At 36.2% G+C, this 17994-nt stretch overlaps 1 protein-coding gene across 7 annotated transcripts in view; it reads right to left on the bottom strand.

The window, feature by feature from the left end:
* LOC145247998 (acetyl-CoA carboxylase-like) overlaps nt 1–17994 on the bottom strand; it is a 248546-nt gene that overhangs the window by 100452 nt on the left and 130100 nt on the right. For all 7 annotated transcript variants that reach the window (XM_080109676.1, XM_080109675.1, XM_080109673.1 and 4 more), the window contains 6 exons: nt 12135–12216; nt 6737–6807; nt 5277–5417; nt 4043–4171; nt 2826–2916; nt 1377–1592 (listed from right to left, as the gene is read on the bottom strand). In XM_080109676.1, coding sequence (XP_079965802.1) covers nt 1377–1592; nt 2826–2916; nt 4043–4171; nt 5277–5417; nt 6737–6807; nt 12135–12216 — 730 coding nt within the window. The remainder of the gene's footprint in view (nt 1–1376; nt 1593–2825; nt 2917–4042; nt 4172–5276; nt 5418–6736; nt 6808–12134; nt 12217–17994) is intronic.

The following is a 17994-nucleotide window of genomic DNA, read 5'->3' as shown; positions in this document are numbered from 1 at the left end:
TCCACTGCAATGAAACCATGATACATCTGTTATTTTTTCAAAGTAGTCATCTTGAGAAAATATTATTACTATTCTGGGTCAGAGTGGACCATACAGTACTGACAACTAAAAACTGATACTTTCTCCAAAGTTTCTAAATTGGAACCTCACCACTGAATGTCATCTAAAGTCGTAGTCAAAGCAGAGTGTAAGTGTGTGTGTGTGTGTGTGTGTGAGGGAGGGAGGGAGGGGAGAGGGCATTTTAATGGTTGATGTGATTGTGAAGGAGGATATCAGCAAAAAAATAAATAAATAAAATAATAACAGAAAGGATACGAAAAATTAATTTTTGTGGAGTGTTAATGATGTGAAAAATTTGCCCATGTTTGTACATAATCATTTAATAACATACCAGAGAACAAATTTGCATAGGTGTCTAGTTTCTACAAAACTATTTTTACACCCAATAAGGTACATTTAACTTTTGTGTGAATTCCAAGTAAGAAATGTTGATTCCAAGAAAATAATGCAAAAGGATTAAAAAATGTATTTCTATGTATGAATCTTCCTTAATTTAAAAATGAAATGTCAAATACATCAATTTACCAGAAAAAAGACCAACATATACAAATAAGTAACCAACATCATATTTAAATGCAGAAAAAAAACATCACTGCATATTAATGAACATAAAGGTCAGAGGGTTGAAATCTTGTACGAATGTTAATGCTGATAATAATAAAAAAAAAGCAATACAAGAATTTGAGTAGCCAATGACAAAAAAAAAAAAAAAAAAAGCTGAAATCAAGATGACCCCCTTCCCCTTTTGTCTGTGTGTGTGTGTGTGTGTGTGTGTATAGAGAGATAGCAAAACAAAAAATAATGTTTAATTAGTGAAATTAAACTTTAGGTAGACAAACATGTTAAAATTAAGAAAAAGACATTGAATACTCATGAGCGAAGGAGACAGAAAGCCATTTTTTTTATGAAACAAAAATTTTCTTTACCCACATCATGAATTGTTTAATCAGCCTTCACAGCAGAAATAACATTTACCATTTTACAGAGAACTATTACAAATTGGAAAATGATTTTGGTAGAAATTGGCTTTTTCTTATTTACAAAGAGCAGATTTCAATTAAAAAAACAGAACTCACTTGCATGGGAGTGTCTAGCAAATTAAGCAGAAATCTGAGAAAATCATGGGGTTGAGAAGCGTGATTGACAGAAGGAAAGAAAAGGATAGGAAAGGGAGATTTCTGGCTGAATTTGTGGGATGAACACCTTGCCCAAAGGTGTTAAGAGATGGCTCAATATTAAATTACTTTATGCCAACTGATGCAAAAAAAATATTTTTCTTAGATTATTTGTCTCTAAAAAAAATTCTTTTCTTTTACCTGAAGTTCAAGCAGAGGTAAGTTTGGATCTCGCAAACATTTCATAAGTGTCTGTACTGATACTTGTAGCCCTTTCTTAAAGTATGGATCCGGCAAGACATATCCAGAGAGAATGTTTTCCAATTCAGCTTTGGTACTCGTAAAAACTTGATGCAATTTATCTCCACAGGTTGAATGATTGCTGCTCGGAGGTAAAGCACCGTTAAATAGTTTTGCCTGAAACATAAGACAAATTAATACATAACTGTAAAAGAAAGGCTTAAAAAATCATGAAATTATGAATAATGATCAGACAATAAGTAAAAAATTTTTTTTTTTACATAAATAAGATCATATATATATATATATATATATATATATATTAGTCAAAGGTTTATTTACTTTCTGCATTCTTGAAAATGTAAATTGTCTATGTTTTAAAAAAAGTTATTAGTTGTTTATTTTATGGCAACATTATTTAATGCCAAATTCAAAAATTATGCAAAAAGTTTTAATGCTTTTCAAATATTTATAGCATAAATTTGCCTGGTTTAATAAAAAAAATTTAATAAAAAAACTTTTATAATGTATGTACCCATCATGGAACAAAGATGTCATATTCCAAAAATCATGAAAATTGATTTGTTTTTTTTTGTTAAAAAAATAAAATAAAATTTTATAACAAACAAGACGAGACAGCTGAAAGTCACCATGTTTTTGTTTTACAAAATTTAGTAGGGAAGTAGGGGTGGAAAAAGAAAAAAATGAGGGGAGAGAGATTGGTTTTTGTTTTGGGTTTTGCAGAACATGATTTAGTTGTGCAAAGAGTAAAAAAAAAAGTGTTAATAGGTACATTTGAGTCAAGAAGCCATCTTTAGACAGCCTGATCTGGTTGCACCAGAGTAGTCATATAGATTTTGTAAATCATAATTCCTAAATGACTGACACATTCTATGACTCTTGGATTTGATCTGGGTGTAACGACAACTAAGAGGTCACACTATACTTTACTAAATTGGAGTCTCACCACTGGATTCAATTCGGTAACATGCACAAAAACTAAATTCAAAATTATTATATTATATCTGCTTAATACAAACCTAAAGTTGGGTTTCTTTAATATTGCGTCCCTATGAATGTATTTATGTTAATAAACTTGTGACTACTTCTCATGTGTCCCAATGAATGTGCCTATGTTAATAAAATTCTTAGTAAATCTTCATCTACTAAATAAAACATTGAAAGGTTTGAAAGCTTTTTACATCTAATCATTTTAAAGAAATTAAGAAATTACCTGAACAAAATTGGTGAAAATTTTATAATTTCATGATGAAATAATAACCTTATTTTAAAAAATGATTTTATAAATAAAACAATGAGACTAAACTTATTCAACAATGCTGGGTAAGTATATCTAATCAAAAGATAAAAGAATGTTTTTTTTTATCTTTGCAAATGTTTAAATCTTACTTGTTGAGTCCGACTTGGATCATCCAGATCCAAGATAGCAATGATGACTCCAGGTTCAAGAAGAGCTCCAGGACGTTTTTTGTAATGAACACTGCAAGGAAAATTCAGACAGACAAATCAAACAAGATTTACTTATTCAAGTACATCATTCAGAAATCTAGAACTTTAAGTAGACAACTTAGTGAGTGTACACTGTACATTAGTTTATGCGTTTATGCAGGTTTGTAGTAGCACATTTTTAATGACAAAAGAGAAACAACAAACTTAGCATTGTTAGGGAATACACTAAAATAGTGGTTTTGTTCACATACATCTTTAACATTTTTCTTTTTGAATTTGCATACTGCTTGAAAATGCTTCTCTTAAGCAATTTGTACAAATTTTTCCAAACGCTGTGCATTTTTCCCCTTTTTATTTTGTGGTCATATCGACAATATCATTTTTTAAAAATCTTTTTTAACATGTAAGTATTGGGAAATGTTTTGTTAAATTGACTGTTGTACAAAATCAAGGCATGTATTTAAAGATAGAGGGTGGAATGAATGATGAAAGTGACAATGTTTAACAAACAAGATCAGAGATGTGCCACTGTACAACTCATGCTCTCTACTAATCCATGTTATGACAACAGGACCATTAAGCTTCATTTATTCTGTCACATCAAACCTTTTCTTCGGTCTCATGATCTGACATTTTTTTCAAAAGTCAAATCTTCCAGGTTTATAGGATGGAGGGGGGGGTATATGTTTATTATGCCATTACATCCAGCTATAGCTATAAATCAATCAGTTATTTAATTTTCTCCTGTTTCCTTAAGTTTTAGTTCTTGCACTAGTAGCAAAATACCATAGCCATATATTCAAAGTTGGAATCCTCAAGAGACAATTGAAATACTACCTTGTTGCAAAGTCCAAGATTAATCTCATTAGTAGCTAGCTAAGTTCATTCTAATCTTGTTCTTGGAGAAGACACATATACACGGACACACACACTTTCCTACTCTTGTTCTAATTAGGCATAACAAATAGTATCACTACAGTTTGTTTTAGCACATAAAAATATTTACAAAACAAATCTGAATAATGAATCTTGGACAAGCCACATCAATCTACCTAGAATATACATGTACACACACAAGTCTTCATTTTTAATCCATAATTTTTGCTCAAAAGGTTTAACTAAAGTAAAAAAGAAACCTCTTTGGAAAGTTTGCTTACCACCCATTCTCTGGAACACGCAGACTGAGATTCATTTTCATGACTTCCATTTCCGCATAAGGTTCACCAGCGAAAACATGGCCACCATCTTCAACTTTGTACATCAATAGTTTGCCAGCAGATGGAGATCTGTAAAAAGAGGCAATTAAAGTAACTGATATTAACGTCAGGTGAATATTTCTTGAAGGTGGGAAGGTATGTTCAGTGGATTTTATTTATATATATATATATTACACACACACACACACACACACACACTAGCAGAGAAACTCGACATTGGCAAGGAATGAATGAGGATCAACGAATGTTTCCGTTCCCCACATTTTGTTACCAAAATTGGTAAAAAAATCACCCATTTTTTAATCCTCTTCAGTTATTTAGTCATAGTCTACATTGCACTGTAGAGAATCCACTGTTGAGTTTATAAATATAATGGCTTGAATTAAAGTTTAAAATACAAATATCAAGTATCATTGTTATTGTGCTCTAAACAGAAACATTAATTTCAAACAAAATAAAACAGCCCATCAGCCCAGTCATTTAGGAGTCCATAGAGAACAAACTCACAGAAACACAGTTTGTTTTATATTATAGTAGAGATACATAATAGAGGAATACCCATCGCAGGAAATGTATAATTAATTCCCCAAACAGAAATGTTTTGCACAACTTTAATTAATGTCATCTTATGGAAAGTAAAATAAAGATATAATGGTACTAAACTTTATGTCTAGAATCCTTATTCTAATTCTGATCAAAATCGATTACAAGATTTTGATTCTAGAAAATGTCTTAAATTTAAGGTTCAATTGGTGTTTGAGTATTATGGAATCACATACCATGAAAATCTGATATATTTGAATTTTCAAATGAGAGGTTGTGCCTATAACATGCCCTTTAAAAACGCTTTAAAAATATTTTTTTTTTAATTTGAGAAATATTAATTGATGTTTAACACATTTTAAAATTTCACAAAAAATCAGAGGTATTTGAATTTTCATAAAGAGCTTTGCTTTCTTTACATATAACTAAATCTAGCCCACATTACCCATCATTACACCTAGCAGCTGTATTTTAAAATTCATAACGTTCGGTTAATTAGCTGAACAGTGAATCCTACACATAGAAATATACAAACATATACACAACCTAACTTTATATTAGATAAAGATGTGCTTATGTGTGTGTGTGTGTGTGCATATGTAAATATGAATGTACGTAAAATAAAGATTACCTTAGTATAGTTGGGTCATTCTCTTTTTGGAAAACACAGGTCTTGTTCCCAATTGTAACTCTGTAACTATCCACTTCTTCCTTCATATAAGTGGTGTAGCTGGAACCAGCCACAGACAAAAGTAATCCACCGTCACTTAAACTGCAAAATAAATAGAAAAAATGTCAATTTCAATAGGGTTAAAAAATTGCTAATTTAAATTATAATAATTTTGAAGAAACAAATCTGACATGGATTAAAATATTTCTATAATCTCAGATCTTGCAAAAAAGTCACACAGAGCAAGATAAGGTGAATAGAGAGGTTGATTCATATGGCAATGTTCTGGATTAGGAACTGCACAGACTAATGCAAGCAGGTGGAGTATTGTGATAAGAAATGTGTGTGAACAAGAATTGCTAAAATTACAGTTAAAAAATTCAGAGATGTTGGATGATAACAATTTACCTACCCCCACCGTCTTCAACGATAGCTCACACAGCATAAGCAGCCAAATTAATTTTCAAACAGAACTCTATTCAGGTTTTACACAACTTCTATAAATGCTATAACACCTACAAGCTGTTCCACTTTCACTTTTCATATTGTTCTTTTTCTTCAATAAATGTTTTGTAAATAAATGTAAGCATCAATTTTTAAAAAATTTTTGTTTAATAATTTACATTTAAATCTTCATAGACTCAACCCACATATCAATAACATTAGAAAGTAACAATACTTAATCTACACAAAATAATATCGAAGAAACAAAAACAAATTGAACAACAATAACAAGAAAAGAACAATCGAATATTGCTAGCACATATTGAACATAATTGATGTTGCATTCAATTGTTACAACTTCAATTGACTACTTCTAGCTGATTTGACACACAACAAACTAGTAATTGTATGCTTTTCCCTTAAAATAGGATATTCTTCCAAAATATTAGGATGAACACGTATAAAAATAAAAACATGGAATAAATACTTCAGGCAAAACACTCATCTTTGTTGGCTTTTATTGTTTTTCCTTTTTCTATTCTGTTCTTTAGAGCTTCAGAAATGGACAAGAACAACAAACAGGAAGAACAGACATGAGGGACCAAGAGAGGGTAGAACAGGAAGTCATCAATACGATATGTAAAACAAAATCCAGAAGACTTGTGACCGAACAATTTCACCCACTTATCTAACGTGAATGCCGTCAGTGATTGTGAAGCGACTCATTTGCATAGCTGACAATTGTTTACAACCAAGCATTTCCAAGCTCAAACCAGCCCTACTCATTTGGGAAAGCCATCATTTTTTCTTTTGCTGGCATAGTACACAATATAGCAATGCTTCACCCAACAAGATCAATCGTCACCACTGGACAGTAAACAATTCATTTTGCATATAAGCTCTAATATTCAATACATTACATTAAGTTTTCCTATTGAAAAAAAAAAATCTTTAAATATAAAATAAAATGTATTTACCGGTGAGCTTCAATATCGAGATGTGAATCATTCATCAGAACAAAATAACTGGTTAACCCGGTTTTAACAACCTAAAATGGAGAAAAGAAAATGAAATTAATTGTTGATATTTTCAAAATGACATTTTTTCCAAGCAGAAAAATTTATTGATTGAAACAGTATTGTTATGCAATTTAAAATATTCAGTAAAAAATGTTGAATATTCAGGTTGAGAATTTTCTTCTCATAGTAGATTCTAATGCAAACAAGTTTTTCTGGTTCATGGAAAGACAGAATATTTATTTGTAATACAAAGTCAAGAGACTGAAAAGAGGGATTGAGAAAATGCTGTTCATATCTATTTTAACTAAACAAGTTAGTCATCAACCCTAATATTTCAATCACTAAAATACCACATTCATGCTGATAATTCATTAGTTGTTCATAAAAAAAAAAAAAAAAAAAAAAAAAAAAAGATATGCATAATATACAGTCGGGTGTGGAAAAAATAAAAAAAATTATATAGAATGGTATGGACAGTAAAATGAATCAATTGGTATTATTATAAGAAACCCCTATTTTATGTTTCCCCAGCTGGGAAAAAAAAACTTCCAATGTAAGTGCAGAATATGGACAGGCTATAAGGTTTCACTGCTGGGATTGGCATATCATGAGAAAAATTGCAGCCCAAAACAGGATTAAGACAAGACAGACACCAAGTAATGATGCTTTGGATTAATCCAAACTGATCAGCATAGCTTCTAAGACATCATTTTTGATTATCAGGCATGCTATATGCAAATTATCTTATATCCTGCCTTTTACAGCACTGTTTGGGACTAATTAAACTAAAAGCTTTGTCAAAATCTTTAATTGTATTCAACACTGAAATTCCTTTAACGGTTATTACACTTCTGTTCTTGTGAAGCAACTTCATTGAGCTCCTAGTAAAATACTGAAGAATACACCCGATTTTCAAACCAGTTGAAAAATTAGTGCTAGCAAGGACAAAAACAATTGACTGTTTGAAATACATTATATAATAAATTATCATTCCCATCAAACTTATTCAATATGACAGGCATCAACACTTTCCAGACTTCTCCCTGTTATGCACACTTCTCATCGAGCCACTTTAGTTGTCTTAAGATGAGAAAAGTTAGTCAAATAGGAATCAAACTTCCTTATAGAGAGAAAGAGCAGCCTGATAAAAAATCTTAAGCCTTTTTAGTTATGAGAGATCAATTATGTAACATTGGCAACATGCCAATCAATAACATATTGATGCTCTTCTATATACAATTCAGCAGCCATGTTTGTTGCTTCCTAGAGGATTCTTTTTAATTATGATTTAATTATATCTTCCTAATTCTTCTTTGACAAGGAAGCCAATTCAGCCTTAACTATTATTACTGCAGTACTATATCTTGTCCTCAAAGTCCAATCTATTCTAGATTCTAATGCTGCTTTCCCTGATCTAAATTCTGTGTTTAGTTGAGGAGTATAACCAGTAGAAAATAACATCAGCCTTAAAGTGACCACATCACTTATTCTCAAACATGATCTTCATTAGCTTTAGAGCTAGAGATAGTTGGTTTCTAGATATTCTTTATTTTGAACAATGATGTGTTGAACTTCCAGTAACTGTTCATTACTTTGTTTATGGTCCTCTAAGCTGACTCGTACCTGGAAAAACCTATGGTCTATACTATAAAAGCTTGAATAATCTAAAAACCCTATACCAACTTAATTAAGAATCAATCAACGTATATGGAAAGCTGCATTGTACAAGAACCGTGTCTAGCAAGTCCACACTGTATCACAGGGTTTCTCATTTAAGAACTTGCCGAAAAACTCAAAATGGTTTGACATCCATACAATTGTTAGAACCTCTTAAGGAAATCCCATAAAATTGGGATCAAAAACTAATTTCTAGTCTCCTGGTCAAATAGTCTAATTTGCTGAAAAAAAGACCCATAGTCAATACTACTATTGGGTATATAAACCCCAATAAGCCAAAATAACTTCTCTTTTAGTCACATCCAAAACACACAGCCTACCCACTGGATCTGCAAAACAAAGGATACATGTTACATTTAAAGAGCATCTTACTAACCAAGAAAGCCCCCCCCCTCAAGTATCAAAATAACCTATATAACAACAGAAGTCCTAGACATTTTTTTTTTTTTTTTTTTTTTTTTTACATGGGGGTCACCACTTATCAAGGCCCAGAGGCCACTCAGGGATATCAGGGATAAGGGTTATTGTGTGTACAGTAATCAATGAGATAGTATTGTAGTAATCATTAGTATTGGAGATTTGATAGTGTCTTAAGGGGGCAGTTTGTCAGGAATTTGTTTATGTTGGATTTGAAGACATCCAAGTTGTAGTCAGGTGGGAAACAGGCGAACGGAAGAAAGTTCTACAATCGTGCACTTCTGAGAAAGAAACTCTGCTCATGGAATCTACGTTTGGATTTAGGCACAGATAAAGAGTGGGGAAAATTATTGACAGTAGTTTCAGCCAGACAGGTGTTTCTCGTGAAAGATTGGCGAGGGAGGGACCAGAGATTGGAGCTCAGACGAGCATTTGCCATGGAAATAACAATAAAACAAAGACAGGCTCGCAACGTCTCTTCTGTGGGAGAGAGGCTGCAGGGAAGAGAAAAGGGTATCCCCCACTAAACCACAAAGTCTATTTTGTACTCTGTCAAGGCAGGATAGGCTGTTTTTAGCAGCTCCTGCCCAGATGTGGCAGCAGCACTCCATCCTTGGACATACTTGGATTTTATACAGATAGAGAATTGCATCAGTAGTGAGATATCTTCTAGAGCGGTAGAAGGATCCCACCATTTTCCCAGCATCCCTGGCAACAGATTTGATGTACGTGTTCCATTTCAGATCAGGAGTAAAGGTCAAACCCAGAAGCTTGTCAAAACATGGAGCCTCCCCAAGACGAGAGCCATCCATTTCAATTGATGCCAGATGGGGATCAGAGCGTTGATGATGTAAAGATAGAAGCTTGGTTTTGGATGCATTAAAAGTGATCAGCCACCTCTTCCCCCATTGTACCACGTGCTCAAGATCAGAGGAGAGAGAATTTGAGAGAACTTTGTCATTTACAGCCTTTGATGTGTTGCCATAGATGGTCGTGTCATCAGCATAGATGTCAACAAATGATTTATGTATGTGTTTTGGGAGATCATTGATGTAGATCAGGAAGAGAGTTGGGCCACGGATGGACCCCTGGGGAACTCCAGCATTAATACTGTGGGCCTCTGATTTCTGCCCATCAACCACTACTCTTATGAACCTATCAGAGAGAAATGATTTCATGACCGAGAAAACATTTCCAGTAATACCGTAGCTGGAAATCTTCGGAAGTAGGCGCTTATGCCATACCTTATCGAAAGCCTTCGATATGTCAGGAGCAATTGCCCTGGAGAGGAAACCTTTGGCAAGAGATTCACTAATCTTATGAGATATAACCATTAGCACATCTGCTGTAGATCTTGCAGAGCGGAAACCATATTGCATGTCACTAAGAAGGTTGTTTCTGTTGAGGCGGTTGACTACTTCTTTATTTAATATGGATTCCAACAATTACTCATGACACACAGACTTATTGGTCTGTACTGATACCTTCAGTCATTCATTAAGTTTCCTTAAGAGATCATATATACAACTGATATACAGTGATGATCATATTTATTGGCACGGTAAAATAAAAGTTAAATTTTGTCTAATAAATTCTAAAAAAGGGATTAAATTAAAGAAAATAACAAAGTATATTATGTATTTTTAACTGGCCTTTCCGATGCAGCAATCGGATTTTAGAAAAAATAAATAACAAAGGAACAACAAACATAATTGCAAAAAACCCTTGTTCAAAATTATTGGCACGGCTTTGTTTTTCTTTTAGTATCAGTATAATATCAATCAATTTCCGGTTTACGTGCTTTCTGAACTTTTTTATAGCCATATTATGCTTGTTTAACGCTAATTCAGTGAATAATTTTTTTCAGATAATTTTTAGATAGCGATTTATTTAAACTATTATAAGTGACTAAATTATAATTTTCAATCGCCATGGTTAAAACTAAGGAACACAGCGAAGACGTCAGGAAGCTTGTTGTAGCATGCCATACCAATGGGGAGGGCTATGATAAGATTTCAAAGAAGCTAAACCTTCCCAAATCCACTGTTAGAACCATAATAAACAAGTTCAAATCGCAAGGCCACGTTATGAGTTTAGAGGGTAGAGGGAGAAAAAGGATTCTTTCCCCAAGAGATGAACGGAAAATTGTTCGACAAGTAAAACAAAACCCAAGGATCTCTGTTAGGGAGATTGTTGATGAACAGAGCACCTCTGGAGTGAATGTATCTCGACATACAGTTGGTAGAGTTTTGAAGAGAGCTGGTTTAAAAGCATGTCGTCCGAGAAAGACTCCCTTATTGAAGCCTATGCACCTGAAAGCAAGGCTAGCCTTTGCAAAACGTCATATTGATAAAGATGTTGCATTCTGGAAACGTGTTCTATGGACTGACGAAACGAAAATAGAGTTATTTGGCCATAATAAAGTGTCTTATATTTACAGAAAATATGGCGAAGCTTTCCTGCCTAAGAACACCATACCCACAGTGAAGCACGGTGGAGGCAGTTTGATGTTTTGGGGATCCTTTGCTGCCTCTGGACCAGGGCGACTTGTTAAGGTCACAGGTAGCATAAAAAAGGAAGATTATGTTAAAATATTGGATGAAAACCTGAAAGACTCTGCTAAAGAGCTCTCACTTGGTCGTCGTTGGTGGTTCATGCAAGATAATGACCCAAAGCATTCGGCTAAACTGACTAAGAAATGGCTTGAGGACAATCATATTAATGTTTTGGAGTGGCCATCACAAAGCCCAGACCTTTATCCAATTGAAAATTTATGGAGAACATTAAAATTGAGGGTAATGCAAAGGAAGCCTAAGAATCTTATTCAATTGGAGGATTATTGTCAGGAAGAGTGGGCTAAAATTACTACTGAAGAGTGCAACAACTTGGTTGTAAACTATGAAAAGCGACTGAGGAAGGTAATCAAGGCCAAAGGCTATACAATTGATTATTAAATAAATCGTGCCAATAATTTTGAACAAGGGTTTTTTGCAATTATGTTTGTTGTTCCTTTGTTATTTATTTTTTCTAAAATCCGATTGCTGCATCGGAAAGGCCAGTTAAAAATACATAATATACTTTGTTATTTTCTTTAATTTAATCCCTTTTTTAGAATTTATTAGACAAAATTTAACTTTTATTTTACCGTGCCAATAAATATGATCATCACTGTATATTTAAGTTTACATAATGGTAGAGTTAAAAAATTTTATTTTGATTTTATTCTAGGTTTGTTACAAAATATAAGAAACAATGAAATTACCGTCAATGCATATTTAACTCCTTCATAGATGAATTCAACATCCACTCTGTTTTTGAGAGAATTTGCAGAAAATATTTGACCTCTAAAAATAGATAAATATAAAATATAATTATAAAATTAAATCCAAAAAAATTTTTTTTTTTTCAATTTTCATTCCAAACAAGGCAGTGTCACTTTGATGTCAGGGCTACTATCGGGGACATAAGTTGCAAGGATACTATGTAAAGAGTTGAGCAGAAAGATGTGCGTTCACATTACACTTGAACTTCTGCATGTCAGTACAGTTGGGAAAACAGGAAGCCGGAAGGGAGTTCCAAAGTCTAGCAATTCAGAGGAAGAAACTAGTAGAGTAGAAGGTTTTCTTACATCTAGGGATCTGTGTAGGAGTGGAATTTTGCTGCTTGTCGGGTTTGTTTAGGATATTTACATCAAATGGCCACAAGGGCTTGTAGTTCGGAGCATTCACCATTAAAATACTTGTAGAACAGGCACAGGGATTTAACATTTCGTTGATGGGACAGAGGTTGAAACTTAGATGACAATTCAGGATCTATCAGGTTGGCGACTCTTTTGAACCCTTTCCAGGAGTGAGGGACATCAGCCCAAATGTGACAACAGTACTCCATACATGGGAAAATGGTGGCCTTGTAGAGATACAGGATACTTTCAGGTATAAGTAGCTTTCTAGCAAGGTAGAGAGAGCCCACCTTCAATTTATAAAGCAAAAAAAACAAAAAAAAACAAAAACAACTTGACCTATTAACAAGTAGCAAATAGGATGAACTTATAAAGTAAACAAAGGAATTTGTATCCAACAATGCTGTGCATAACATTCCTTTTGGGTTGACAATTGTGTTTGCATAGGAAATACTGTTATTGAACAAATCATTATTCCTTCTACAAGTATAGAAATAAACGAACATGGAATTCTGGAGGTTTTGAATCAATAGGATGCTTAATCTCTGCACTTTACCAACATAGAGAAATATAGAAGCTAGAAATAACGTTAAGAAAGAAATAGCGACAGCTAAGAGAGAATTTACGGAAACCACTAAAAAGCGCATCGAAGCACAAAAACTAGGAACTCGAGACTTCTGGAAAATCTACAACAGTGTAGTAAATAATGGGCAATCAACAATTCCCCCACTAACCAACAATCACGAGGTTGTCTCCTCAGCAACTGACAAGGCTAACATGCTTGCCAGTCGGTTTGCCTCAAACTCCACACTGGACCCTTCCAACCACCCCCTACCTGACTTTCCTATGCGGACAGACGCCACACTAGACAATCTGAAAGCCACCCCTGCTCAGGTGCAGGCTATCATAAAAAACCTTGACACCTCAAAAGCATGTGGACCTGATCTTATCCCAGCTGTGCTATTAAAAAAGTGCTCAGCCGAAGTAGCTCCAGTTCTCTCCAAACTCTACAACAAATGCCTTAATGAAGCTTGCTTTCCGGGCTGTTGGAAAACTGCTTCTGTTGTACCAATATTCAAGAATTCTGGCGAAAGGACAGACCCATCAAATTATCGCCCCATTAGCCTCCTCCCACTTTTTGCCAAAATATTTGAGACCATAATTAACCATGCTCTAGTCCATCATCTTACAGATGCTAAACTACTGACTGACAAACAATATGGATTTAGACAAGCCTGTTCCACAGCAGACATCCTAACTGATCTCTGAACGTATATACCATTCACTGGACAAAGCGGGGGAGGGCAGAGCGGTAGCTCTAGATATATCTAAGGCTTTTGACAGGGTATGGCATGAGGGTCTCCTCAGTAAAATCAGATCTTACGGTATCACTGGTAGAATACTTAACATAATTAAATCCTTCTTAGATAAGAGAAAAATCCAGGTTGTCCTCGACGGTCGTACATCTAAACAATATGATATAAATGCGGGGGTGCCCCAGGGTTCTATCCTTGGACCTCTATTGTTCCTGATATTCATAAATGACCTCCCCGACAAAATTGCCTCTGAGATGGATATATATGCTGATGACACTACACTCTATGGCAGGCACGACAGGAAGACGAATGAACACATTTCTAAAGAAATGGCAAAAACACTAGAGGAAGACCTCCAATCTGTAGTGGAATGGGGACAAAAGTGGTTGGTCGCATTCAATGCTGCCAAGACTAAACTAGTTTCATTCAATAATTACAAGAAACCCTCTCTACCACCCATAGCAATGGCCAACGACTCTTTATCTGAGAGTCCATCTTTCAAACTCCTTGGCCTAACGTTCACAGGAAACAGGAGTTGGAACAATTACATTGAAGGCATTGCCAGGGCCGCTGCAAGAAAGGTGGGCTCTCTCTACCGTGCTAGAAAACTACTAACACCCGAAAGTATCCTGTACCTCTATAAGGCTACCATTCGCCCATGTATGGAGTATTGCTGCCACATCTGGGCTGGTGCATCTGCTACTAGTCTCTCGCTCCTTGACAAGGTTCAAAAGACAGTCGCAAACCTGATAGGCCCTGAACTGGCATCTAAGCTTCAGCCTCTGTCCCATCGACGAAACGTTGCATCCCTCTGCCTTTTCTACAAGTATTTTAGTGGTGAATGCTCTGACAAACTGCAATCACTTGTGCCCCCACGACGTGAGCACCCTCGACAAACCCGACAGGCTGCTAAATCCCACCCCCACACTGTAGAGATCCCTAGATGTAAAAGATCTTTTTACTCCAATAGTTTCTTCCCCAGAACCGCTAGACTCTGGAATTCCATTCCAGGTCCCTGCTTCCCCAACAGTACTGACGTGCAGAAGTTCAAGTGTAACGTGAACTGACACCTTGCTGCCCAAATCCCTACATAGTACCCCGGTAGTTGTTGCCCCTGATTGTAGCCCCCTACACCAAAGTGGCAATTTGCCTTGTTTGGGGTGAAAATGTAATAAAAAAAAAAAAAAAAAAAAAAAAAAAATCACATATTTTACACCAAAAAATATTCTGGGTTCTATAAAACAAATTATATAATATTAAAACAAATAATTGATAATGCACAGTACTTTATAAATAACATATATACATTCCATATTACATTTTATAAATATAATTACATTCACAGAAAAATTTCTAACTAATTAATAGCCAGAAAGGAAACATGTAGAAAAAATATTAAATGTCTAGTTTCTATGGAACAAGGCCGATAGCCATTAGTCACGTGCTATCGTGTAATGAATGAATGCGTGAATGTAGGATTGACATGAAATTCTTAAAGATAAACTAAAATGACTGAAAAATGGGTTGAAATGACTTAAATAAATAAAAAGTAAATGACTTAGAATGACTTTAATGAACTTAAGGATGAATTGAATGACCTTAAGAATGACTTGAATGCTTAAAAAATAACTGGAATCCTTCAAAAATAACTGGAATCCTTCAAAAACAACTTGAATGATCTGAAGAATGACTTGAATGGCTTTGAGACTGACTGGTTGTAAAGTGGGTGATCATTTTACATTAAATTAATACAGAAAAGTGATCCCCCACTTTATATCACAAAAATTATTTGATTTAGGGAATTTGAAACGTTATATTAGCTATGTGGCCAAAGAAAAGTTACAAACATAAGTACAGCATGTAGTAAGAACAGATACTACACTTTGAGATATTAAATCCTTTATTCATGTTAAAAATACATTGAAAATCAACAATGAACAAAAAACTTAGGCACATGGCCAACTCAAAAGGGGGGGATTGTGGGTGTCGTTGGTCATCCTTGTCACTCCAGAACTAAACAAAATCAAAAGTTTCTCCCAGCTAGTATCTTTCACCATAATACCACATTCACCCTTTCATACTGGGGGACATCCTACTTAACTCCCAATTTTTAAAATATTTTTTATTGACGTGTAAAAACAAAAAAAGATAATAAAAATGGTACAATAATTCATTCGTGTCGAGGGCGGGGGAGAGAAAAAAAAAAAAAAAAAAAAAAGAGGGGGGGGGGTAGTAGGACCCTCCGAACCCCGTTGCAATTCCACTCAGGGCCAAATTTGTCTCCCCATGTCTCAGCTTGCGGAGCAGGGGCTCCAAAGCCAGGACATAGAGCAGGGGCGACAGCGGACAACCCTGACGAACCGACCGAGAGATAACAAATGGTTTTGAGCGCTTTCCGTTGACTTGCACGACAGCTGTGGGCTGTCGATACATCACGGAGATCCACTTGTAGAAGTCCGGTTTAAAACCGGCGGCCTCTAAGACAGATGCCAAGAAACGATAGTCGACCCTATCGAAAGCTTTGGACTGATCTAAGTTGATCAGCGCGGCTTCCGTGTCGTCATCTATCCCTCCCTCTAGGATTGTGCGGATCAGGTGCAAGTTCTTCTGAATCGATCTCCCCTTCACAGCGTAGTTCTGTTCTGGTTCAACCGCCGATAACAACCTGCAGCCGATTCGACAGGACCTTGGCCAAAATCTTCAACTCTGTGTTTAGCAGAGTTATGGGCCTGTAATCGTCTAACTCTTCCCCACCATGCCCGTCACCTTTCCTCAGCAATGTGATCACACCCTTGGCGACTTGCCCCGGGATGGATCCCTGAGCAAACTAATGGTTGAACACATCCGTCAGAAGAGGCAGAAACATGGGCGACAGCCTAAAATACAGTTCGTATGGCAGACCATTGAGTCCTGGCGATCTGTCACAGCTGACCTGCTTCAGCGCAGTAAAAACCTCCCGCTCCGTCACCCGGCCCTCGCAACTAGCCGCTCTAGCCGCCTCGAGGCGGGGAGAGTCGGACAAATAGTCACCAAACTCAAGGATCGGAAGATCGGACTGCTGCATAAAACGCTCCTCGAAATGTTCTCGAAACCCCTCGCAGATCTCCCGAGTCGATTCAAGGGTGCGTCCATCTGGATGTCTTACTTTTGCAATGTACTTGTCCGAGCCACGCCTAGAAATTTCACAACGTACGTCAGTGTTGGAATTGACTGCTTCATTGCCTACCTTTCTAAGCCTAGCTCTGACTACTTGACCTTCATAACGCTCGCTATTCTCACGCAGAAGGTCCTGCTTAGCTAGTTCCTGACTAACCCTATAACCCTCCCCCGTAGCCCGGGCTATTTTCTGCTCTAGCTTCTCCTTCGTCTTGGCCTTATCTAGTGTGAGGTGCTGGGCATACTTGACGGAGAAGGTTCTAATTTTGGCTTTATGACCTACCCACCACTTACTCCCGGTAACCGCCCCCACTAGTGCTTTTTGAATTAATTCTATTAGCTTCTCTTGGAAGTCTTGTATCTCCAGAAGGGAAGTGTTTAACTTCCAGTGAGCCACTAACTTTGGTCTATTTCCTAGCTTTAGCCGGGCCATAACTAGTTTATGATCCGTCTGGCCTAGCCAAGTGAACGTGGGACAAGATAAGAAGTCTACTTCGCCTCTCCTAACTAACATCCTGTCCAAGTAAGTGTTTGGATAGGAGGAAACACTATTGGTCCACGTCCACATCTCCCGCCCCGGATGCTCGAACCGAAACCTGTCGACCAGATCGCATCTAGCCATCAGATCAGCCAGGCTGGATTCGCACCTCTCCGATCCTCTAGCATCGCCTTCAACCTTATCTGTCTCGGGGTCTAAGATGGCGTTCCAATCTCCCATTAGCACTACCCGCTTCCGACAATCTACAAACGCGTCAAGCTGACTGAAGAATGAGAGCCTCTCACGAGCGGTGCTGGGCGCATGAACCGCGATCACCCGAAACACAGAATCTTTTACGGCAACATTGGCCACAACCAGCCTGCCCACCGCATCTCTATGGACAACGTCGACCGTCGCCGACAGGGTACGTTTAACCAGTACAGAAACTCCCTTCCCCCGCAGGCTGCCATATGCTGAGAAAACCTCAAAATCT

The sequence above is a fragment of the Euprymna scolopes genome, chromosome 26 (genome assembly GCF_053919585.1).
Source record: "Euprymna scolopes isolate OS-2025 chromosome 26, ASM5391958v1, whole genome shotgun sequence".
In the NCBI taxonomy this organism is placed as follows: domain Eukaryota; kingdom Metazoa; phylum Mollusca; class Cephalopoda; order Sepiida; family Sepiolidae; genus Euprymna; species Euprymna scolopes.
The sequence above is the reverse complement of the archived record's forward strand: the minus strand, read 5'-3'. Positions and strand labels throughout refer to the sequence as shown.